The sequence below is a fragment of the Branchiostoma floridae genome, chromosome 7, assembly GCF_000003815.2.
Source record: "Branchiostoma floridae strain S238N-H82 chromosome 7, Bfl_VNyyK, whole genome shotgun sequence".
NCBI lineage: Eukaryota > Metazoa > Chordata > Leptocardii > Amphioxiformes > Branchiostomatidae > Branchiostoma > Branchiostoma floridae.
In genome coordinates this window covers 9,321,843-9,346,980 of record NC_049985.1, presented here as the reverse complement: position 1 = coordinate 9,346,980, position 25,138 = coordinate 9,321,843, and the positions used below count along the sequence as shown (strand labels likewise).

The window sequence follows — 25,138 nt, the reverse complement described above, 5'->3', positions numbered from 1 at the left end:
CTTCTGTATCAACATACTTTTGATACTGCATGTCACAATAACCAGTTTTCAGACATTCTTCAACAAGGGCTTTTGTGTGGCCAGGACAGTCATGGCTTTTTTTAAAGTAAGTAAGTAACTAGAATCATATTCAACACTAAGACAACAGTAGGTGTAAGATGACAAGAGCACATCCCAGTATACCAAACTGATACCCCCACAAGCTTGTGCGATGTTTCAAAACACCCCGTCTCCAAACAGTGGTAACATGAACAACACATACAACCTTTGAATATCCTCATACTAGTATTTGCAAATTTGGCACCAATGCAAAAATATGTATTTTTCCTTCCGAAACCTTTATATGATTGCTTCTCAACCAAGAAAGACTTTTTTCCAACTTAAGACTACATCAGTTTAAATTCCTTGGTTCCCAGTGCCAGGCTTCTACACCCATGTGGACGGATATTCTTCAACACCAATGGAGTAATGCTCTGAGAATCATAGAATTAATGCTTGAGTAGCCTGCAGAATCTTAAACAGTCCACAGCCCCCCATTTAATTATCAGGGGTATCCAAAAACTGCAGTAGCTTCAACACTGAGACATTCCACACTGGATAAGTTGGACACAATTCAAATCCCAGAATATCCAATTGGCAAATTCTTCCCTTGAGGTTGTGGGTTTCACCTCTGCTTACAAAACACATTTTAAGAACAATTCTTTCTCTTGTCAAGACCTATTCGCATAAAACAATGGATCAGTAACAGGGTTCATTCAAAGGGGTACAGAAAACTCCTTGCCAGTATTGTAACAATACCCAACGACAGGAAAGAGAATCCTCACACATATTTTCTGTCACACAGACACAGGAAGACAACACAGTGCAGACTGCAGGACAAGTTGTGTCATGTAAATGTTTCAGCCGGTCCTAAATAATGTGAACAAATACTGTCCAAGCAACACCCTACAGAAACTTTCAAAAGACACCACCTACATACAGAACAAACCTTTTTCAGAGGTATATACTGAATTTGCTTTAGCAAAGCCATCTAAACACAAGACAAAGTCTCAGACTCACCAACATTTGACCAGAAGTCTAGGACCCCACCACATTCTTTTGTATCAAAATAAATACTCTGCAAAACAAATTTATTCTTGTAATATATCTTCTGTTGAATTTCAACATTTTTTTTCATTATTCAAACAATTGAATCAAAGTTTAGATTTATTCCAAACCAATTAACAGTTTTTAAATAAAAGAAACACCCTATTATATTTGAGCCATTTTCTTCTTGAATGATGAAATGGCTCAGTCATCAATATTTTGTAACCTTCTTAAGAATATAGAACTCTTTTGGGGGGCTTGACAACTTTTTCCAACTCCAACTTCTGCCTTTTTAAAGGTGCTTCATGCCGACAACAGAGTGACTTCAGATATTCCTTTCCACATGCAAGTCTCATGCCACTGAACATGGACACACACTGCTTCATATTCAGACATAACCACATCCACCTTAACGGACTATTTTGAGCATAAACATATGTGCTAAATAAACAGTATATAACATATCTTAGTAAATGTTAGCTATGTGACACATTACAAATTAACTATGAAAATAAATATCAATGTTACTGTATTAGAGTAAACTATTATGTCTATACAACAGCAATGCAAAAATGATCTGTATATGACCATAAATTACTTGACATACAAAACTAAACTAGACAATATGTACAAGAAGTCTTCCCGTATGGAATGCAATGCCAGCTAAGCTGCATGACCAGACTTGTGACATGAAATGAATTCTGTTCCTCAAACAGCCAAAAGTCATACGTACAAACATCCAACGCAAACAAACACACACAACAGAATAAATTCTTACCTAATAACTTTCCATTCAACATCCTACAAGCTACATTTGTACAAAACACAATTTACAACATCGGAACAAAAGACATTTTCAGTACAAGCTGCCGTGTATCATATGATAAATACATAATAAATAAAGTATTTAGATGAAACTAATTAGACTAAACCGTCCATTACAACTCTCCTCTGAAAAATAACAATCTGTATTTAGACAACTTCAAAATACAACTGTTGCCAAGCTCTTACAAGAATACAACCAATAAACTTTTTGTTTGTTAAATAAGCAATTCTACTACAAAAATAACTGTACTCTTCAGTGTGGGTTATACACAAGAACAACTATTCAGACTGGAGCACAAGAACGGCTCACTACTGATATTGAAAGTGTTTCAGAGCAAAAAGCGTTGTACAAATTACAAAGGTACTTCCCAGTCTGTGAAACTGGTTCTCAATGCCAGGGTTGGCAGACACGTCAAGATTGGAGCCAAGCAAAGTAGTGTAGCGGAGAACTTTATGTACAATAGAACTTAGAGATTTAATGCCTCTGGCTGTGCTTTCTTTCAGCAGTCCATTTGAAGAATGCACATAACAGGTCACAGATGACCTATGCCCTCTGGCCTCAGGAGATGATGACCCCCGGCCTGGAGGTCAGCTCCTGCTGACTGAGTTGGCGCACCAGCTCCCCTTGGTTTACGATATCCGCGTGATGAACCAGCTCTACTCTGACCGGTGAACCCGTGGACGCCAAAACTTCCTCCTCGGTCGCTTGGGTCGCCACCTCCGTCGTCATGACAACCTCCTCGCGCTCTGGTTCCGAGTCGGGGTCGATGCTGGACTCGTCGTCCTGTTTGGTGTGGTCCTGCAGGACTTTGTTGCCCTCGAGGTGCTGGATGGCTTGTACGATGGTGTCCAGACTCTGACGGGAGGCGGTCACCGCGTCCTGGGAAACCGTCGTCATGGCAGAGACGGGTACAGTGATGACAGGGGTCGGCTGGGGCTGGAGAAAATTTCTCAAGTTAGCATCGACCACAAAAATTCCACCGTTAGAAAGACTCTGGGAAGAGTGCTTTCAATCTTGTTTTGAAAACTTAACAAATTGAAACTGGAATTTTTGTACCTAGTGTCTACAGTAAGTCCTGTCTCGAGGGTGAAGATGTACTCTAAAATGTACATAAGCACATAAGAAACTACACATTCAAACTTCTTAAGTTAGTATCGACCACAAAAATTGCACTATTACAAAGACCCTGGGTAGAGAAGTGCTTTCAAACTTGTTTTGAAAACTAGAATTTTTGTACAAAGCGTCCACAGTAAGACGAAGCATCAGCCAGGTGTAAGAGGAGGAAGGTGCTCACCTGGATCTGCACCTGCACCTGTTGTGGGATGAGCTGGTGCTGCTGCTCCACAATCCGCCGGTGGACGTCCTGCTGCGCCTGGATCTGCACCTGGTGCGCCAGCTCCCGCAGCCGCTCGGGGTACAGCTGCGCCTCCAGCGACCGGTTCTGCTCCTCCAACATCATCCGCAGCCGACGCTCCTTGTCCAACTGACAACTGTGGGGCAGAACAGCATACATAAGAAAATCAACTAATAACAGCCTTTAGCTACATCAAAAAGTCAAAGTCCTTCCTGTGTCTAATGGCGCATAGGCCACTGGTTGTGGTGTGTGTTCAACTTTTATACTCTTTCCCGAAAGCTGAGTGCTAAGCAGAGAAAGCAGCATCTACCATTTTTTTAAGTCTTTGGTATGACTTGGCCGGAGATCAAACTAACGACCTACCAAATGCCAGGCGAACACTTTACTTCTTCGGCCATTGCAGTGGTGGAGTTAGATGGAGCAAACAATATCATCCGTTACAAGCAGAAATGACATCTTACACTTTATGTGTAGATACTCAACATGAGGCAAAGACAAAAGAGACCCACCGCAAATCCAACATTTGCTTTTTGATGTTTTCCATATTCTCATGGTCGTCAGCAACGTCCGCAATCCCTTCATCCGAAACTCGGCTCTCGCTGTCCATCTTCTTCCGTTTGGGCGACGGCGAGCCGCCCTTCCCCTCCATCAGTTCGCTGAGCGCTCGCTTGAGCTGGGAGTTCTGGTGCAGGAGGCGCGTCTTGTCCTGCTCCAGTGCGAAGATGTACTCTGCTGTCTGCTGCAGGATGGCAGCCTACACAGGAGGGAAATTATACATGTTAGGTCTAACTTACCTGTTTGGGACTTCATGGTATCGAAATTGCTAATTGTAATCCACTGGGATATGAGCAACTGCAATGATTGTCACTGTGATGCATTGGTAGGCAAAAAGCAGGTCTTTGGCAAAAGATTGATTTACATATCCACCAGTAATTTGATCTGCTAATTTAAATATCAAATTTTAATCCAATCTACTGAAGTCCTGGTAGGCACCAGCCGTCAAATACCTGGATATAAACGTCAATAGCGATTGCTCGTATATTTAAAAAAAAGGCACTCCTAAATATACACATGTACATATCAAACTACACATGTAAATAACAGCGGTTCAAAACATTGTGTTTAACCTTCCCATTTGCTGAAGGGACTAAACTGTAATGAGGAACAATATGACATCCTATCAAACCACTGCCACTGTCCATAGGGTATGACCCCTGTCAGCATGGCTGCCAACTGCCTACTTAGTACCATTACAAACAGAAGTTGCTCACCTTGCTAAGTTTCTCTCCATCACTGTGCGGGATCAGCGTCTTCAGGGACTGGAACCCAGCGTTGATGCTCTGCATACGGCGCCGCTCGTTGCTGTTGGCAATCTCCCGCCGAATCCGCCGCTCGTGCTCACGGCGGACGGTCTCGTTGTCCATTGATGCAGATCCAAGTCTAAGGAAACAACAGACACAGAAAACTCTTTAAATCCAAGGAACATACGGTTAAAAACAGAATGACTTGTACTAAGAAGTCAACATGACACATCCTTGCTTCTTTTTAAAATTGACTATCATCAATCTATGTCTCAGGTGTAAAATGACAAGCTATCAACTGTTCTTTCTCACAACAGCATATCTGGGACCACCTCAAGTGTTTCAGAGCGACCTTTAGACAGACCCGTCCTTGTTTCAACACCAGGATTATGTTCACCTTGTTGGACTCAATAAAAAATCAGTTTGTCAACTTTGACAGGAGTACCCAACCAGCTGTGTAAATGTGAGCACTAACAATAACTGAAACTAAACAAATGAATAATTTTCCAAGTCTACCACAGAATCAAGTGCAAACATGTTCATGCGGTGCTTCTTAAATTTCTCTCCTTTTACTCACACAACCTACATTCACTGATCCATGAAGTCGGGGCAAGTTGAAAGGATTAGTGTAAACTGTTGAAAGGGCATGCTAAGGACACAGCATGTAGAGCAGAACAGGTGGCAGTAGGCCCAGTAATAGAAAACTACCCAATACAGCTCACTGATTACCCCTTCTCCCTGGGGACCCGGGCTGGCACACTGCCAAACACACTCTTCAGACCCCATCTGTGGACCTGCCAATCTGATTGGAGCAGTCAAATTAGCCAATCAACAATCTGCTTGTCAAATGTCATGGTGCCCACCACTGATGTCCTCCTCAAAATTACCAGTTGGCGAAAATTAGTCATGCCCTCAACAGTTTGGGTGAACTAACCCGATTATTGCGTGATTGCAATTCACCTTACAAGCTTTATATCTACCCATCAACCAATATACATGTTCCTTGTTGTAGGATGGCAAAATATACTAGTAGTATTGAAACATCTAAAATTCATATCTTGTCTGTTGTCATATTTTAGAAACATGCTTCTTGGCATAGAGCCAAATGTAATGAAACACTGGCAATCATAACACTGGAAAGCAACACTGGCAGGACCTGACACTGCATTATAAATCATAACATCATAAAATATGGATGACTGGAGGTGCTGTTGCCAGAAAACATTCAGGGCCAATTATGAGTGTTTTGATGTGTGAGAGGTGCACACAATGGGAGTCCAACTTAATATCCTCTATGACATGACAAACAGTGACAGCATACATGGTAATGAGGATCTTTTTTGTTGTTGCCTAAAATGCTACCTCCTTCCTTACAGGAAGTACCACAAAAATCGATCAAAGAAATCTACAGTTTTATATATAACACCGGACCGGAATGACACACCATTCTGAATACAATATTATGTTTGATTCCTATACTAGTATTACACATAAAGAGGCAACCGGAAATGTCCTTGTTTGTTATACCAATGAGGGGTGGCATATGCATGAGATGAACAATACAGTCCCTGGCAGGGGAAAGTGTCCCAGTGTCCTGCAATGAGGGGCACCTGTTTCAGGACAAACACCCTCCAGACTCTACAGAACTCCACTTGTTCTCCAGGAACAACACAAGCAGGACAGACACACAACTGGATAAATATAGCTAACCAAGCCTAATTTGTAAGAATCCCCCAAGCAGGGCACTGCAGACAGACAAACAGGACAGGACAAGGTGGGCTGTGTGGGAAACACACAAGTGGTACCTACAGGGACACATGCACAGTCTCAACTCTCATTCTAATATAGTTTTTTTTACATTTTAAGTCAACGTGTTTGTCAATGTCGTTTCAGCCTTTTCAATACAAGTTCTAGGTTTTCCAAAATCTCTGGCCTTTGGAGCACTGTAAACCTACAAAAGATTTGGCTATACTGATATGCACAAATTATAACTACATAGAGTAGATGTTTCAAAGACACATAAATGATAAAAAATAAAGATATTCATCCTTTTATGAGATAAAAACAGAAACCTTCAAACAATGTATCTCTTTTCTGTTTCTCATTGACCACAAAGATGAAATAATTTTCCATGAAACTTCCATGCAAGCAAACAGTACTCTAAACTACCATGTTTGGTAAGTTTGAGTGGAGTCAACCATATGACATATGGAGCAGCTGTTCCATCCTGACTCCGCCCCCTCCTGTCAACCATGACATCATGCTATTATGCAAATTGTTTTTGGTTGCTAGACATCAGGCCAGGTGGCTTTTATCCCACCTCCAACACAACAAAACAGGCATGAAAGGGAAAGGGATACAATGGAAAAACAAAACAAGAGCAGTGGGGAAACCATAATCACCTTTCACTTCACTCTCACTTTCAATGTTCACATATATAAACAAATAAACAGGGGGGTTTCTATCTTTAGTATATCAAGGAAATTGAAACCATTGTTCATTCACTAGCGGGAGAATTACTAGTTGTTGTAGGATTCTACTCTTCTTGAGATAAGCATTCTCTTCCTTCATTTTTTTCTGACAAAAGGCCTGTGTCACACAACCACACAAACTGTAACACACAATTCTGTAGAAGTGGAGTACATTGTACTGCAGTGCTGCGAACAGGTGTAATTTTAGTCTTCTCAGTGATAAATTATTCAGTTTCACAACACTACCAGTCAAAACACTGAACGAGCCATTTTCCTCGATGTAGTAGACAGTCAATTCCGTGTTGTATAAGAGGTGATTTTTCTTCCATTGGCCCATTTTGCGCCCCCGACTGTCAATATAAATTCGGCCCCATGTCAACATTTGCGTAGTTGGTTAGAGATAGGAATGTACCGGGGTACGGCACACACCACAACAAAACAGCGGCACCACAACAAAGGGATTCACCCCGTTCATCGCTTTCTATACAGATATGACATCTACAACCGACAACACGATTCTTGTTGAGAAATACTGAACACAAATGGAACGATTTGGGTGGGAAAATGAAGGTCGATTTGGAAAGTGTCACGTCGTGTTGGCCACAAGCATGGAGCGGCTTGTGTGGCCGTAGGGGACAAAGATCACCCACATCGTGCAAATACTACAACCAACACATGGCACCAAAATAAACCCGTGTTTTGGTTCATCCACAACAAACCTCGTTAGGACTCGCTGAAATACGTGGAAGATATCTAAGGTGTGGCTTGCTACACTTCCCCATTTTTCACTTCCATATGGGGCATATTGTTGATGTAGCGGTGTGAGAAATTTGTACAGTAAACTGTCATGCGTAAAAAACCTTGTCAAAGACCTAAAATGTCAACATTTGTCAGTGCTCACGTAAATAGATACCTGCACTTTATTACTGAGGTACGATCAGTGGCAAATAGGACGTTTCTATTCCCCAAAAATGTAAAGATTTGTTATGAAATACGGGCAACACACGGTAGCGTCGGCTGGCCTCGGAGCGGCGCGGGACCCGAACCACGTGAGCTCACAAGCGCCGTTGAAATGTCCAGAAATAATGAAAATTTCATCGATTTTTCCTGTCTGGAGATCCAACAAGATTCGGGGCATGATTATTGGACTCAGCTGGGCGTCGGCTCCGCTTCATATACGACAAGACATGGGCCGAATATGACCTATTTCCCCGGAGCAGAAAATGCGGAAAGGAAAACACAAAGATGGTTTCACGTGGGCCAGCTGGCAGGATTGCAACAAAACACGAGGAGACAACGCCCAACACATCTAGATTCTAGCCGTTTAACAGCATTAAGAATCATTTTCCACAACCATAAAACGTTGAGTCAAATATGCTTAACAATCTGATGTGGATTACGGTGATCGTTTTGCAGTTACTAAGATGGTAAAAAAGGAAAATTAGTACGGGCGACGATAGCACAAGCTCACGTGGGCTTGCAGTACAGATTGCAACACAGAAGGCGACAACGCCCCACAAGACATGATTTTCCGAGGATTTCTCCACTGAACGACAGCAACCTGAGACCAACATAATTTTCCCATAACGCGGGCATTCTTGGGAACACGGGTGATATGGTTTCGTGCAAAAACACACCCTGAAATTGAAACGAAAAATGGAAATATCGGTGCTTTGACAGACAAAAGCGTGTGCGTGTGACGTACCGACACAAGCTCCCCACAACCTCTGCTTCGGTCGCCCGGATCTCTCTCTTGCCGCGTGGCTGAAAGGCCATCAACTTCAAGAAAATACCGAAGAAGCAAATCTCCTGAATCCTGAGGAAAACTGTAGTTAACACGCAATTCCAAGGCCAGAAAACGTAAGTGTAACAACAAACGTTGTAAATGAGGTGAAGTGGCGGGAAACAGCTGGGTGCTCAGCTGCAAGGAATGTGTGCCGATATCCCTCCGCAGACGAGAATCCCTGCACCAAGGTTTCGTCGGTGTCATCACCGACATATTCCTTTCAAAACCCAGATTTTAACAATCAAATTATGTAATGAGGTATATGTGGTTTTATTTGGGATATGCCAACCTTTAACTCAGAAAAATAGATTTGTACTATTTTGTTGCAGCAGGATATAGTACGTGCTTCGTCGTGCATCAGCTGAGGCGCGGGAAAAGGCCCAACAATGTCAACAGCTGTCCCACCATGGTAGGGAGAATTGCAAACGAGGGATGCATACAAAATACGAGTTTGTAAGTTTTGGAATAACGTGTGTAAAAGTGCATTTCATTATATGTAAGAAAGAAGTAGTATAGCTAGAAAATACCATTGTAAGTCTATTTTTGCAGATCGTCTATTGTGACAGAAGTAAAATGGCACAAAGCCAAGAAAAATCTCAATTCGAAAAGATGCATGAATGGAATGTGTATACGACCAATCAGGAAGGGTGTCAAATAGCTTGATGTTTGCTCGTGTCAATCAAGTTACCCCTACCGCGAAAAAGGAGGCCCTGTCATTGGCCATCCGGTTTGATCAGCTGTTGGTATTTACGCCCGCCAGCTGGCGCGCAAAAATAGATTTCCCGCCACATTTTCCCCGTGCCTTTTGTGGCTTGTTTCGACCCCTGATGTCTGGACAGTTTTGCAGCCAGGTTTGCCCACCATCGAACAGAATAAAACGTTTCTTTGATACCTTTGCTGGCAAGAAACTTAGTTGTCACGAAACGTTCAACTTCCTATCTGCTAGTAGGATCTGGCGCGAAGTTGTGCCCCCTGAAACCATTCATAAAATCCCCTTTGTTTGGCCCCCAGGCAGGTCGTTCAGGGCACATGTCACGTGCCCGAGGAAATGTGGGACGACCCCCTGCGAAGGTCTCCCAGACGGTGATGACGTAATGTTTGGCATGTAGGGGGTCTTAATTGTCAGGCGCATGCGCACTGTCCAAGGCTCCATGCTGACAGAGCCCAGATTTTCAAAGGGTTGTTGAGACTGGACGGGCCTCATCTTCTGCTTTTCGGCGATGTGAGCCTTCAGATCAACTCCCCGAACTTACTTCACCGATTCTAGGGAGCTTTAGACCACAGAGGCAAGGTGGGTGAGGGAAAGTTGAGTGGAATAGGGGCGGGTGGGCCCGAAACCGTTGGCGGTTTGCGGAGGTTGTGTATCTGCAGGCGGTTGTAGAGCGGCCAATCCCAGTCAGCACACCGCAGGAGTCAAGACTGTTGTGGAGGCACACAGCAAGGCTGGAATGTTGGGGGAGTGGTGGGATAATCATACACAGGTTATATGGTTTATGGATTCAGGAAGTTCTTGTGTACCAAATACTCTGCCTGCAAAGCTTGTTTTCCCTTTTGTCACCCTAAGGCTTAATTAATCATTGAACTAAAATAACATTACTTTCTATGGTTTCTCATGCAGCAGTTTTTGTTGATTTTAATGACTTCCAGTATTAATGTCAACCATGGCCTTATGAACATGGAATGAGTTGATATGCCATGAGAGCCACAAGTTGTTTTCCTAATATGCAATGTGTTTGTTTGTTTGTTTGTTTATGTGGACATGTGCATTACTGGGGTTGGTTTTCTCACAGTAGAGTCTATGAAAGATTTGTGTTTGAAGATTTACATCTAAAAACATTTGAATCATAATCATTGTAGAACTAGAACTTCTGCATGGTACAATGAAACGGTTTTATATGGGCTATAGGTCACCATACACCACACCTGGTCTTTTTGTACTCAAGGTGTTATTCCTTAGGAACCTTCTGTTGGATTGTTAGGAGCATCAAATTTGTTAAGTCTTAAGATATCAAAATTTGCTTTTCCTATCTTAACTTTTTATTTGCACTTTTTATTTGCAACAACAACAGCAAAAAAATGCAGATCTACATGGTTTCAACAAGGAGGTTGAAAAGGGGACCCTTTTCAACCTCCTTGGGTTCAACTTTCCCATGAGGAAACTTCAGTTCCCGAAACCTCAGACAAATGTAGCAAATGTTTGAACTGAACTGAGGAGGCCCAGGTTTGTAGAACAGACAGAATTAGCCTGATTTCCTGCCCTCAAGGGCTCAGTCACATGACAGAGACTAACCCTGAATCTGGTTTCCTTGGATACAGATCAAGCAAACTATTGCTACGGTCACATTTCCAAACAAGGGCCTGGCCTGGCAGCCTTCGGGAATAAAAGGTGTAATATAAAAGACAACAAAACAAACAACTTCAAAAATTAGTCATGAGTATAGTTTGTATATACAAATTACAATGTAGTTCATGACTCATTGGTGCACACTTTTATTTTTTGTTCTGCAAGCATCTCGCCTGGGCCCAATTTTGCACAACCTGTGCTAATCTTACCAGGGTCTGAAGAGTGTGTGAAGGAGGCTCTAGAGATGGACCTGTCGACTCTCAAAGCAGAGGTTGATGGGGAAAATGGTGACCCATACTTGTATACAGTCTTTTTATGTCAGTGGTGGGGATAGCTGACAGAGAAAGATGGCATATACTCATAAGGAAAAGGTCACCATTTATTTTCCCCATCAACCTCTGCTTGGAGAATAGGACCTCTCACCATGTCACTGTCAGCAATATACAAAGAATTAGGTCCAATCAAGGCATTGAATAGGCCATTGTTTTACTTTGATTGTTACTAAACAGGATGGCTTCTTTGAGTTTTTCAGAAAGTTTTTCAGCCTTGCTTTCAAAGCAATATACAAACAATTAAGGCTAATCAAGACATTGAATAAGCCATTGTTTTACTTTTATTGCAGCTAGACAGGATGGCTTCTTTCAGTTTTTGGAAAGTATCCCAGGCTTGCTTTTAAACCCAAGCATTCAGGAGCTGGATCAGTTTCTTGTATCCTCACCACAAACCACCTCCTGTACATGAACTGGTTTCAGACTCCAAGGATGACATAATATGTATAGGACCTGGTTTCAGGTAAACTTTGTGACCAGAAAGATCTGTCTTCTTCAGAAAATTGGCCCTAAACCCAACTCTCCAAGCATAGGTTAGGTTCCACTGTCTCATGACATTTATGGGGTTTTCTATTGTATTTGTCCGGTTTTCTGCCAGGTTGGCAGACAAAAAGAAAACTTGACAAAATAGAAAGCCCAATAATGCTTAGAAAATTCCCCCAAACCAGCAGGAGCCTAACCTCTGCTTGGAGAGTGACTAAGCCCTACTCAGAAGGATGTCTGGCTGCACTTCTGAAACAGGTTAGAAAAAAGCCTTCTAGATTGGACTCAGATTTTTGCAAGGACCCACTGAGACCCCTTAAAACTGACTGGTCCTAGTCTAAACAGGTCTTATACAGGGCTTCCTGTTGATCAAGGTTGTCCCCAGGAGATGTCAGTGTTTGAAGATAACCTTTCCATTGTTAAAATCTGATGGTTAATATAGGCACTTTGTAAGACAAGTTCAAGATAACCTTGCTGATTTTGACTCCTGGGGGGAATTGACGAAACCAGGCACAATGGGTGTATGGATGGTACATTGTACATGTAGTTGCCATCTCTCTGGCTTATCCAATTTTGAAGAGGTATTTGAACTTTGAAAGCCTTCATACATTATAAGAATATGTTTTTTTTAGATGTGTGCAAATGTCAGCGCATGTTTTTTTCATGTCAGTACCATTGTATAACCAGAAGTATAATTAATTCTGTTTACTCATCTTATACAGATAGATCTTTTCTTTACATGACAAATGATGATGATGATCTCTACATTGCTCCAGTAGACATGATTTAACATCATTTTATTTTTAAACAATTCTTTTTCTTCGTCCACAAATGTGAAGACTAGGACCTGGCTCAAGTTAGATGTGGCAAGTCGCTCCATGAAACCTTTGCTCCTGTGCATCAGTCCTCCTTGAAGTCTAAGGGTCTATTTGGATAGCTTCTTGTAATGCAACTTCTTTCAAAGGTTCCACACACCCTGGAGGGCAGATTTCCATTTGTTTGTCCTTGGTTGCCAGATTGTTCAGGTGCAGGCTATTTTGGGGAAGGTTCAACCTTTGTGCAAAGCCAAATAATGCTATGGTAGGTTTTACTATGGAAGTTATTATCTGCACAAATATAGTGGTGATTCTCAGAAATACCTGCAGCTGTGTTTGGGGAAGGGGACCTCCAGTGATGATAACTGCAGCACAGGGGACCACCGGTTGACAGTCACAGGGCTAATGTGAAGACTGGCATTGTAGTTGGAGGCTAGACCTGTCAACATTCCTGATGCAGTATTTCCTACCAAGTACAAATCAAAGAGAGAAACTTCCACTTCAAGTCCTATTATGAATACATGTACATGTATCATGGTTTATTATGAGTTGAATTTTGAAAAGTTTTGTTGTTATCTTGTATTATCTACCTTCTTCTCTATGTTCATTCATCATACTCAAGACTTCAGTATGTTATAGCAGGGATAGTAATACGGAGTCTTACAGACAGATATGTTAATATGGACTGAGCTTCATTACAAACCATGTAAATAACTTTTGGACCTTTCTTTTAAGAAGGTTCAAGAGAATATTCTTAGATGATTTTAGATGATTTGCGGTGTACCAGTACAAAACTGTTTTTTTCTTGTTGGAGCGGTCCATAAAAACCAGACCTGAAAAAAATCAGTGTACGAGATGTTGGACCGAATCAAAGATGAACAGATTATATTGGCAGTCGTTCACGTTGATAGTGATTTTTGCTTCTGCGGTCACACTTGGTCTAGAGGGTTAGGGTTGTTTACATGAAGATAGAATTTTAATGCCAATGGACGTTGGATGCTCCACCAAACACAGAAACAGAATCCTTTGTAGCATTGTTTTGAGTATCACCCATTCATAAGTTTTCACAGATAATTAGGTCCAGGTTGGATCCTCTGGATCTGGACTGTACCTGTACCTGACTTTTCTGTACTAGTACCCACCCCTAGTCCTGACTATGTGCTGAGGATTGGCTATTTTGACCTACCAAAAGGGGATACTTAAATGTTGTTGAACAAGTAATCACATTTGTCATAAGAACAAGGCACTGCCTATCAAGATGCTGGTGGTCCGAGATGACAGTGTGTATATTTACAGACACTGGTAGCTATGCTGTCAGAACTGTGTCACACACGTAGCTGAGACCTCACCACACTGTAGAGAATGACGTATTGGTGTGTACTGTTTCTTGCACAAACAGGTCTTTTACACTTCTAATCCTCTGCAGCGACTATTTTGTGTGAACATTAAGTAGATTGGGAGTAATAGTATACATGTGGGTTGAGATTCTGCTTGCCAGTGTGATACATGTCTGTAAACAAGCTGTCCCCATGCTTTCTCTGTTTCCATCAGACCAGGACCAACATGACTAGTCTTTGTGCTGGGGCAGGCTGTAAGAAGGTCCAATGTTGGTAAATATTTGCCTTGAGTGGGCAGTGTGGGGGGTCGCCCCCTGCAGAGCCTGACATTGACTGGGAGACATCGGATAGCCCAAGATCAACAGTCTGAGACCTACTTAGAGTAAAAGTACCCCCTAGGTGGCTATCTGGGTCCATTCATGGATCTACAGGTGCACACTTCTGTCATTTAGGGGTAGTTGCTTTTCTTGTCTGTAAATGTTGTGGCATAGATGAAACTGGTTAACTGGTACCAGAATAGGACAGTCGTTCAGAATCCATGTTCCTGTTGTCAGTAAGTCACAAGCAGTCTGTTGGAAGTGCTATCTTCAGTGTTAAAGGTAAGCTGTTCTTTGGAGGGATATACATTCTATAGGCTGGATAAATTCGTCTGTAAAAAAAAAGTGTAATAATGAAACTCTTGGCAGGCATTTTTAATCCTTCTTTGTAAGAATGTTATTTGGAACAATTAGAACAGGCATTTTGAAGAGTAGTATGGTAGTCAAACTCAGGAATGATATGTATTTTCTGTCTAGAACTCTGAGAGTGATTGTATTTATCTTGGCACAGTTCTTGTCCCGTTTACCTAATTAGAAACATCTTGTAGATTTACTCCTTAACTTTGATAGGAATGTGGTATGCAGAGATTGTCAGCTCAGCTATGCACTAGGTTTGGAAGTTTTAGAATTTTAGGTTATCATTGATTTAATGTTCACCACATGCAAGGCCGGAGATACTGATTTTGATACGGTTCATCACTGCATGTTTAGGATGGTTCACATGGGAGAAGTTCATTGAATATTGCAGACAAGGGTGTTCCCGTCACTGGTGCTCCAGACAGTGTAACTGACAAATCTGGAGGTGGCTTTTGACCTTCTTTCTGCTGACTTAGGCTTTGAACCAGTACTAATTTGGCAGGTGAACTTGCCCATGGCTGGGCTAGGAATAAGCTTTCCAGCTAGACAAGAGTGTTCTTGTCTCGTCTGCCAAACCAACCTGGCAAGGGCGTTATGTTTTCACACTTGTTTCCTGGTTTGTGAACACGATAACAGAAAAAGTATGAACTCCGTTTTCATAACCTTTTTGTAATCAAAGTAGTATCACACCTTTGCTATGAAAGTGGGTCAGGTTGATGGGGTAACTTGGTAACAAGGTGTTACACAACTAGAATAGAAGATGGAAACTTGTACAAAGTATTAGACCTCCTTGTCTGAGTCAGCAAGACATTTCCGAGCCATAATATTGTTGAGAACACACACCCAGTCTCACCAGGGATAACTTGAGCATCTTGTGACCCCGGTGACCTTTTGGCAGACAGCAGCGTAACCAGATCCACTTTGTTTCAAGTCTATTGCCACTTCAAACAGCTTCTGTAATAGGTAACATGCCAGGGGCCATCTTCTGCCCTTCAGGCCTAGATACAAGTTTTGAATTTGTCTCTTCCTATTCTATCATGTACATTATTTGCTTCCCATATACTATAGCATAAGGTATCAATTATACAAAAAGTAGGGATTAAAAAATGACAGAAAAAAAGGACAGGACCAAGGAGGTTGAAAAAGAATTCAACCTCCCTGACAGGACATATTCTTTGCAGTGACATTTAACATATCTTGAAGATATTGTCAGAATCCAGAATCTAGGTCAATAGGTATAATCTTGACATATTTTTCGCCATATTCTAGAAGTAAGACTTTCCTGTTAGATATACACCAGCAGATGTTGGAACAGGAATTAAGCAGAACCGGCTGACAATTATCTTGCATTGCTGTTGAGAGGAGGGGTCAAGATCAGAGTGACCCGGGATGCCTAGCAGGGGGTCGCGCCGTTTGAACTTGGATTTGTGAGCGGCCTGGTCTGGAGATAAAGGAGGACAGGAATGTGGTGCGCTCAGGTCATGATGCAAGACAGATTGGGACGGGAGGGTTGGAATCCAGGTACCCAGATCCAGATCATCCTTCTCTGACATCGATTCTAATTTCTACCATGCAGTTCAACCATCACAGGTTTAGATCATCACCTGAGATCCTGAAAACTTTTTTGGGAAAGCCAAGCACTTTTGGTCAACAATGGTGCCTGTCTTGCTATGCAATGAAACTTCGGTCTTTATTTAAGTTAATGGTTTGCCCAAATAAAACTTAACCGAGGATGTGCAACCTCCTTGATTTATCATTACTACAGTCTACAGAGTATAGTAAATTTAAAGGTCTTTCAATAATGGTGCATCAGCTGCTGTCATCCTTCGTTCTTCCTTCTATTGGCTACTGCAGCTTTGCCACAATGTCCTTTACTGAAGTGGAACCGGAGGATTCCAGCGCTGACATGGTTCCCACAGCCTCTGCTGACATGTCAGGCAGCGATCCCTTTATTCGGGAATGTTTCCAAGCCCTCCTCCTTTGAGCCAGGAATGTCAGGAATGGCACCCCTGCAGATAACCTGCCAGCCGACCATTGTTGTCTACCTTGCTTATCATTTTCTTCTAAAGCTTGAAAGATTCCTGGTAGTCTATATGTGTGGTGCGCTCAGATGGGTAGATAAAGGCTCTGTTCTATCATGTTCTGGGGAAGGTAATGTTTCACAACAATATACAGTAACGTTGAATTGTTTCACTGGCAGTGTTGCATTGTTTTGCCCATTTTGGCTGTGGGAAATGCATCATGAGTCTATGAAGTGTTATATCATTGTCACATGCCCTGTCTGGCTGATACTAGTGATAGATTGCCCTGCTAGTGTGTACTTCCCACTTTTGTTAGCCCAGAGAGACGGCACTGGTTAGGATCCACATGTACTTGCTCAATTCGTTCTTCCTACCAGGATTGCATTCTGGTATGCTTCTGTTATGGATGAACATGAATATCCTATAGATCTTCAAACTTTTGTGGTAGTTTTAGTTTTGCAGTTTTCATGGCAATGGCAATACCCCCCCCCCCCCCAGTGCGAGTTCACGACACCAAGGATATTGTATATGCTTCATTTGTATGACTACTGTACTTCAGAATTGTTTCAACTGTTAATTTAGAACAAAGTGACGCAAGACATAAAACTACTGCAAATGTAAATGAATTTACTACCGTCACAGATTACCTCTGCTGGGTGATTTAATTTTGTGAGACATGCACATAGAGCTTCAGGAATTTGATGTGTGAAAGTCATATGCAGGGCAGCAGGGACTGGCAAGTAAATCATCAGTCAGGGAGAGTTTTAATTAGAGCTTTCTACTATAACACAAATGTGCCATGCTGTTTCACATTGTAGGTACCTGAGCTGAAGCTATGTTCAGAGTTATAGCATAAGGCTTCTATTTTTGCAACATGTGAAAATCTCTCACTTCCTATCCAATGCCAGCATTTTAACTTTGACATCCTTGTCTTTAGATGGACAGTGATGAGCCCTTGGACATGACGTGTGACAGCACACAGCGGCATAGCGATGGCGGCATCACCATGGATACGGAGGACAGAGTCCCCAGCCCCAGCCAATCGGACCAGGAGGGAGACGACTCCAGTAACAATGGTCTGAGTTCCGAGGAGGCTGGTGGCCATATCTCCATCATACAGAGGTCACCTGTACTGGCTGGGACAGGTAAGGGTTTCTTTCTCTATTTCCAATATAGGAATTACTGTAGAAAATGAAGTCATGTATTAGTGGTTATTTTGCTGCTTTTATTTTTTTTATAGATTATGATAAATATTTGGGCAGCTCTAGGATTACCTTGAAAAGTAGTCTTGATAGAAAAAAAATTCAAGTTCAAAACAATGAATGAAATGGGTCTAGCGGCACAGAACTGAGATCTCTGAAGGAGCATTATTTGCTGTCCAATACAAGACGATATTGTGGGAGAAACTAAGGTCTAAATATATAATGGTGGAAAGTATTTTATAATTGAAAGGTCTTCTTGTAATACAAGAACTACTCGTATAATGATCCTTGGTTATACTACGTTTGCAACAGGTATCAGCTGAGCTATTTCTTAGACTTTATAAGGCTTGTATCCAGTGCGATGTGTGGAATGTGGCCATGTGTTATTGTAGGTGTGCTGGTAGAGTCTGAGCTTCATGATCCCGTCACGTCCGTCAGCCTGGGTCTGCTGAGTGAAGACAACCCCATCACCTCCACTGTAACCCTCAACATAGCCTCCTCAAGGTGGGTTCTCTAAGCAGGAGGTTTTGTTTTGCATATTAAAAGGTTAGATCATTAGTGGCGTACACAGAAGCCCACGCTGTAGCTGCTTTCAGCATACCTCCGGCTTTGTCAAAACCAAAAATAGTATGTTAATATGATAGAATGTTACAATGTAATTATGGAAAAGTACAGTAGCATCAACCAATCAATTCCAATTACGATTACATGGTTTGCATAGACTTTGTCCTGCAGCCTGAGTTGATTGAGCACTAGCTTGCTGTACAAATGTATTTCACAGGAAAAATGCAGGGACACTTAATTTGGGGTGCGTCTTTTATCAGAAGAAATACGGCAGTAAAAATGATGTTGGTAAGATGGTTATTGGACAAGTGCGGAATGTAAACTACAAATCATGTGTCCAACATGCGTCCTACTGGTAGGTAGATGCATTATTGAGATAACCTATGTATAGAAGAACAGCTGTTTTACATGTATATCCTAGACATTATTCTTAACAACATTCTTTCCCCCCAGTTTGATTGACTCTCCTGTGGTGTCTGCGGTTCTGGAGCCGACAGGCTTGTTAGCAGGGAACCTGCCTGGACATCTGTCTGTGGATGGAGGAGACTCCAGACAGAGCGACAGTGACTCCATGGGGATGACACCTGATGATGCTGTCATCAACGTAAGCTTGCCTCACTGTATCTGTTATCTAACCTTAAACACTCTGCAATTGCACCCAACTTGCCAAACTAAAACACTATGTACACACATTTTCATGGAAGCTCATCTGTGTGGGTAGTAGGGGTGGGTACCAGTACAGAAAATTCAGGTCCATGTCCGGTCCAGGTCCAGAGAACCAGGTACAGATGCAGGTATAATCTGTTCATTTTCTAATTGGTCCAAAATCCGGTCTTCTGATTTTTTTCAGGTCTGGTTCTTCTGGACCAGTCCAAAAAGAAAAATTAAACTGGTTTTGTACCGGTACACTGTAATGGGTAACCATAGTACAATGCTAAACTTTCTTGAATTTTGTAACATCGATCGTGAAGAAGGTGACAGTGGTCATTTAAAATTTGATCCTTGTACACTTCAGTTTTGGAAGGAAGTTTAGCATTGCGCTATGTACACAAATTGTAGAGAAAGGATTCAAAGTCTTATTTCAATGTACATGTGTAGTAGTTTGTGGTGTAGGGTAAAAGTACTGCTTTAGTTTGATGATGGTTGTTTTCATGGGTTCAGCTGTTTTCCAGAATTTCCAGAATCAAACAAACTTCACATAGGCTACAAAATTGGTTCTGCAGTATAAAAGACTAATTTTATTTCTTTCTTGCTTGTAGTCTAAATGAAATGAGGTTATTCTGTTTGTGGTCTGTTGCAACTGCATCAATTATTAAAATTTTGGTTATAGAGTACCTAGAAGTTTACTTATTTTGGTAACAGCCATTGTTTGGTGTAACCTATTTTTAGAATAAGGCTGCTTAAACTTGTATTACCTTGTTGTTTGATTAGGACTATGAAAACTTGAAGTATTCAATCTTATCATGTAATTTGATACCCCTCTCAGGGCTGATAATGTACATTGGCAATACCTATAAGAAGGTTGAAAACTTTAGGTCAATTGTAGCTTGTTTGATTTGCAGTTAACTATGAAACAAGCACATGATTTTGGTATTTGCTATTTCCACAGTTTTCTACTTCTCACGATGACAGCGTGCATGCCACCATCAAACAAGCGGTGTCCCACGTCTCCCAAACCATCCCTGCCTACCTCCTGACAGGGGACACCATGGTGGACGTGACGTCACCGGGCGGGGCCCTGCTTAGCAACACCCTGCAGGATGAGTTTGAGTGCAAGTGGCAGAAGGTTAAATCTACTGTAAGCTTCCTCTGCATGCATGGTATCCTACTGTGGTGTTTGTATATAGTATGTCATTCTTTCTCTTTCCAAATATTTTGTCTGGAGTGTTAATAAGCTAGTTGAGTTGTCCACTATGACGACTGATGGTCTGAAAATCATGTCATCTTTTAGAAGAAAAGTGTAAAATGATTATAAGATAAACCACAATACTGCAAATTTGCTACTGTACCGCCCTGCCAACTAAAGCATGTACAACAGTTGATCTAGTTGCAAATGCCTTCATGATGATAGTCCTTAGTGTCTTTGACTCTTGCAGTCCCATGTGTCTTGCACTTTTACAAAATCCTGTTGTATGTTGTCACAGGCAACACAGTGCTACATAGGAGCAATTTTGTACAATCTGTATCATGTACCAATCTTGTCTGTCCCTGTTTTTTTCTAAGTGTGGGAAGAAATTTAAGCGACTGGATGACCTTGTGAACCATGTGAATGACCTTCACATCCGTCCTGAGAAGGAAGTGGAGTACTGCTGCCGGTGGGAGGGCTGTGCTCGCAGAGGGAAGGGATTCAATGCAAGGTGGGACACAGAACAGGCTCAGTTTTATAATTGTGTAACACTGCATCACTTGAATATATGAAAGCTATTTTCAGTATTTCAAGGGCAACATGTAGGAAGTCCCTAAGCCATACTTAATGTATACTAAATGAGTGAGTTTTGGAATGCATTCAAAAGAGTACACCACCTTCTGTACTGTCTATTTTATTTGTGTTATAATGTAATATTTGTCAAAGATTCTGTACTAGTATTCTTCAATGCAGTCAAGTGGGAAAATGCAGACTTTGTGATATGATATGATATGATATGATATGATATGATATGATATGATATATTATCGGATAGGAGAGGAGACATCCTGATTTTTTTTACTTATTCTTGCAGGTATAAGATGTTGATCCATGTACGAACCCACACAAATGAAAAGCCACACAGATGTCCCAGATGTAACAAGTGCTTCTCAAGGCTGGAGAACCTCAAGATTCACAACAGGTCACATACAGGTGTGTATAACCATCTATTCCTAGTTTATTCAGACACAAGCATGTGTTGTCGAATGCAGCCAACGCTCCATCGAACATTGCTCTACTTTTGTGTAATTGGCATTTTGAAAGCGAAAGTAGGGGGGATGTACAGCCACCAGTGGACTCATATGACAAGCTGAATGATGGATGACATTGGAGATAAAGTGGTCTTCATTGATTGATGGACGAACTACATTTGCATTGTACCTGTCAAAGATTGCAGAGTTTTATTTTTCCAAATAGTTGATGAGCCAAGTTGTCTATTTAGTTGTCCATATACTATGACACAAGAACCCAAGAATAATGTGAGAGTAATAAAAGTACACTCTTGTGCCCCATTAATGTTTTCCAGGAGAGAAACCATATGTGTGCCCTGTGGAAGGTTGCAACAAGCGATACTCCAATTCCAGCGACCGTTTCAAGCACACGAGGACTCACTATGTAGAGAAGCCTTACTACTGCAAGATGGCTGGCTGCAACAAGAGATACACAGACCCCAGCTCGCTCAGAAAGCACATCAAGTCCCACGGACACTACGTGAACCAGGACCAGCAGGAGGCGTGGCTCAGGAAGCAGCAGGAGCTGCAGCAGGCTCGACAGGAGCAGAAACGACAGGAGCTGGAGAAAAAACTGGCTGCGGAGCAGAGCGGGGATACATCTGATGGGGACGGGGACTCCTCCCCGAACGACGGTAGCTCGCAGGCCGACCTCACCATTCCCGGTGCCCAGGAATTTGTCATTGCTTCCTCTACAGGGCCGGATCAACAGGCTACCCTGGTGACCGTGGTCAGCCCCACGGTCATCTGTCCCAGCCCTCTAGACTTGAGCAGTATCTCACATCTCCCCAACCATGGCCACACTTACATTGCTACACCAACTTACATCGGCGTCGTGGCGTCCCCAACCACACCCATCGGCCTGTCGCCCATTCTGAGTAAATCCAACCCTTTCCTGTCGTCCACAGTAACGTCAGGTGTGCTTGCTCACCTGAGTGCCACTACGGACAGTGTGGTGACCACCTCCAACTCTCTCCCACCTCTGGAGTCCCCCACCAAGGGGGTGAGCTCGGAGGGCCATGAGCTGGACCAGTCACTGATCGCCTCCAGTAACGAACTGGACTCTGAGGTGCAGGACTTGTCGACAGACGGTACCTCACGACACGCAGATGAACACTTGATGGGACCAAAAGAAGTGGAGTCTTGAGAAGAAGAGTTGCTGATTTTTCCTAAAGATTGGGACCAAATTCAGTTGGTGCATGACTTCTCAGAGAAGATACAGTAGTAGGTTTACACAGTTTAGCGCTGATGTTGCATCATTGATTTGAGAACTGATGAAAGCCAGGACATATCAGAACTTGTGTAATTGGATTTTTTTATTGAAGGGGTTGTAGTAAAAGATTGACAGAGACTCAGAAGGTCTTATTAGGCTTTGCCTATTAATGATGTATGAATACATGTACATCCACTATGTGTTCTATGATTGTACCTGTAACTCTCAAATCAATGAGACTGTGCAAGGTGCTTTGGAGCTGCTTGTCTTTTGTAAGTTTTAAGTTTCAAAGGAATTGACTGGTTTTATCCTAAGATGGAGGATTTTGATTTTTTTTACTGTGATTTGATGGAGTATTGGATGTGTTAAGAGTACACAAGTTTCTGTAAGAAACTTTTAAAGTTTGAAATATGGGTTGGAAGTTTGTGTTGTATTGCTACCACTTGACCCTAGAATGTGTAAGTTACACTGTAACAAGTGTATGTTTTCTGAGGGACCAGTCCACAGTTGGATGGGGTAGAGGAGGCAAATGCCTCAGCTATTTTGTGAATTACCAGCACTACCCCCTAGGCAGACTGGTGAAGAGTTTGAATTTGTAATTTCAACCAACTGCCAGATGATGTAAGATAATGTAAATACACTATTATATGGACAAATCTCTATATGCAAAGAAATAGAAAAGAGTAGCCGTTGTAGAGGTATATCATACAATGTAATGTCAAAATGTAGCTTATATTTCACAGTCTTGCCTTAAAAACACAGTTTGAACACTGGTCTACTTAAAATTGGATCAAGGCATGTTGTTGGTACCTCTGTGTTTAGGTGTTTTACAGGATGTTCAGTTCCAAATGTCTGTGAAAAAGCATGCATTCCTATATGTTATTGTATCTTTTTATTTGCTATAACATATATAGTTATTTTAATGGTGATAATTGATGTTAGAAAGCTTAGATAAGTCATGCATTTCCAAGTTTTAAGTCACCAGTGTTTTGCTACTTGGCAGAGCTAACTTGTTGTTTGTGGCAGAGATTTTTCTGCCAAATTCATGTTTGTGAGTCAGTGGCAGGACCACTTTTTTCACAGGTCTAAAAGTCACCAACATTAGCTTCCCACTGCAGTAGAAAATGTAAGTACTTGTTTTGCACTGTTGCCAGTTGTACTGCATATTGACATACTTGAAGGGAAGATGTCATTGTTCTACAGCTATTGTAGAACGAAAAAGAAAATGCAGCTTGCTGTGTTGTGCCTATGATTGAGCAGTCATATATGCACATGTAATAGGTTAGTTAGGTCTTTATCATTGTCACTTCTGTTGTCAAAAAAGGTATCTGTTATACAAGTAATGGATTTGTGGGCTAAGATGTCTTGCTTGCTTGTTGCATCTTTGTATTAGTCAGGTGTATTCTTTTTCTAGTGTCATCACTACAGTCAGGTGTATGACACAGTTACATCACGAAGGAAGTGATACAGCCACAGTTTTAGATCAAATGACAACCCATTTCTGCCACAAATTTGAAATCACCATTTCTGCCACAAATTATTTCTGCTGCCATGGCATAATGATTGTTTCTAGGATCTTAATACCCTGAAATGTTTCTCACACGGTTTACACTACCTCGATTACATGTAGAACAAGCTGCCAATTCAAGAGTTTGAAGTGAGCGACTTTACTGTGCCATGGGTTGTACATTCTAACAGATGTTCTAAATCTGATAAGCCAGTTACTGAAGGGCATATGAAGAAGTGTTCAGATGGTTGACTGTCTGCACAATTAGTCTTTCTTCTTGTGTACAAATTCTCTCAATTTAAGAAACAAGTAATTGTGTTAATTCAATCACAAAAATCAAAAGCACTGGTTCGCTGGACAACTAAAGTAGTCTGGTATACAAATATTTCTAGTGGAATTTTTAATGAAATGCTTTAAAGTGTATAACTGAGGACCTGTGTTTGAAAATAGAGGGAGTTGGACTTGTTCCTTTGTGTGGCAGCCCACAGTACTGTTATTGTTTAATGTAAAGAAATCTATGTGTCCGTATGGTGTGCATCGACAATTTGTCCTGGGCTGGTCCCAGTTTTGTACCAAATCCTCAGAGTCTATATATTTGTATTTTATGTGTAGAACTCACACCTAGATGCCTGTGCAGTGCCACATGTTGTATACATATGTTGTAGTTTTGTACAATAAATATGCTATTATTGTCACTATTGAATGTCTTTGTCTGCTTTGAAGAGTATTAAGAACCAGTGAAGAATGACCATGTAGAGAAAGGTAGATATAAAAAACAATGATTTAATCTTGTAGACAGTATATGTACATTGATGAATCTGTAATATATTTAGCTGTCTTGTTAATATTTGGGTCTTGTACAAGTTTAGCCACAAATGCAGTCTGAAATACCAATGGCACAATACTACA

At 41.6% G+C, this 25,138-nt stretch overlaps 2 protein-coding genes across 9 annotated transcripts; one reads left to right on the top strand and one right to left on the bottom strand.

Moving 5' to 3' along the window:
* Positions 1 to 107: 107 nt before the first annotated feature.
* On the bottom strand, positions 108 to 9,735 carry LOC118418987 (transcription factor AP-4-like). Of its 3 annotated transcripts, none has more exons than XM_035825177.1 (5): positions 9,717 to 9,735; positions 4,538 to 4,706; positions 3,776 to 4,020; positions 3,207 to 3,402; positions 108 to 2,848 (listed from the first exon to the last, which is right to left on the bottom strand). In XM_035825177.1, exons 2-5 carry the CDS (start codon positions 4,688 to 4,690, stop codon positions 2,471 to 2,473), a joined length of 972 nt encoding a protein of 323 aa, XP_035681070.1. In that variant the 5' UTR covers positions 4,691 to 4,706; positions 9,717 to 9,735; the 3' UTR covers positions 108 to 2,470. The 3 variants fall into 3 exon arrangements, with proteins under 3 accessions (XP_035681070.1, XP_035681067.1, XP_035681069.1); XM_035825174.1 differs by lacking the exon at positions 9,717 to 9,735 and adding an exon at positions 8,744 to 8,971; XM_035825176.1 differs by lacking the exon at positions 9,717 to 9,735 and adding an exon at positions 8,744 to 8,971 and having other exon boundaries at positions 3,225 to 3,402.
* LOC118418985 (zinc finger protein GLIS2-like) lies at positions 9,095 to 24,929 on the top strand. Of its 6 annotated transcripts, none has more exons than XM_035825163.1 (8): positions 9,095 to 9,233; positions 17,765 to 17,972; positions 18,422 to 18,533; positions 19,047 to 19,197; positions 20,203 to 20,391; positions 20,817 to 20,950; positions 21,314 to 21,432; positions 21,806 to 24,929. In XM_035825163.1, exons 1-8 carry the CDS (start codon positions 9,231 to 9,233, stop codon positions 22,654 to 22,656), a joined length of 1,767 nt encoding a protein of 588 aa, XP_035681056.1. In that variant the 5' UTR covers positions 9,095 to 9,230; the 3' UTR covers positions 22,657 to 24,929. The 6 variants fall into 6 exon arrangements, with proteins under 6 accessions (XP_035681056.1, XP_035681054.1, XP_035681057.1 ...); XM_035825161.1 differs by lacking the exon at positions 9,095 to 9,233 and adding an exon at positions 9,242 to 9,277; XM_035825164.1 differs by lacking the exon at positions 9,095 to 9,233 and adding an exon at positions 9,890 to 10,115.
* Positions 24,930 to 25,138: the final 209 nt, after the last annotated feature.

What these genes read in the sequence shown, in the direction of transcription:
- LOC118418987 (XM_035825174.1), bottom strand. Translation starts at nt 8,814, where the DNA reads ATGGCCTTTCAGCCACGCGGCAAGAGAGAGATCCGGGCGACCGAAGCA. An exon ending in GTTGTGGGGAGCTTGTGTCG is followed by an intron (nt 4,707 to 8,743) that starts GTACGTCACACG and finishes TTGTTTCCTTAG; the next exon opens with ACTTGGATCTGCATCAATGG. An exon ending in ATGGAGAGAAACTTAGCAAG is followed by an intron (nt 4,021 to 4,537) that starts GTGAGCAACTTC and finishes CCTCCTGTGTAG; the next exon opens with GCTGCCATCCTGCAGCAGAC.
- LOC118418985 (XM_035825160.1), top strand. Translation starts at nt 10,273, where the DNA reads ATGTTGGGGGAGTGGTGGGATAATCATACACAG. An exon ending in GGTGGGATAATCATACACAG is followed by an intron (nt 10,306 to 17,764) that starts GTTATATGGTTT and finishes CCTTGTCTTTAG; the next exon opens with ATGGACAGTGATGAGCCCTT. An exon ending in TCACAACAGGTCACATACAG is followed by an intron (nt 21,433 to 21,805) that starts GTGTGTATAACC and finishes AATGTTTTCCAG; the next exon opens with GAGAGAAACCATATGTGTGC.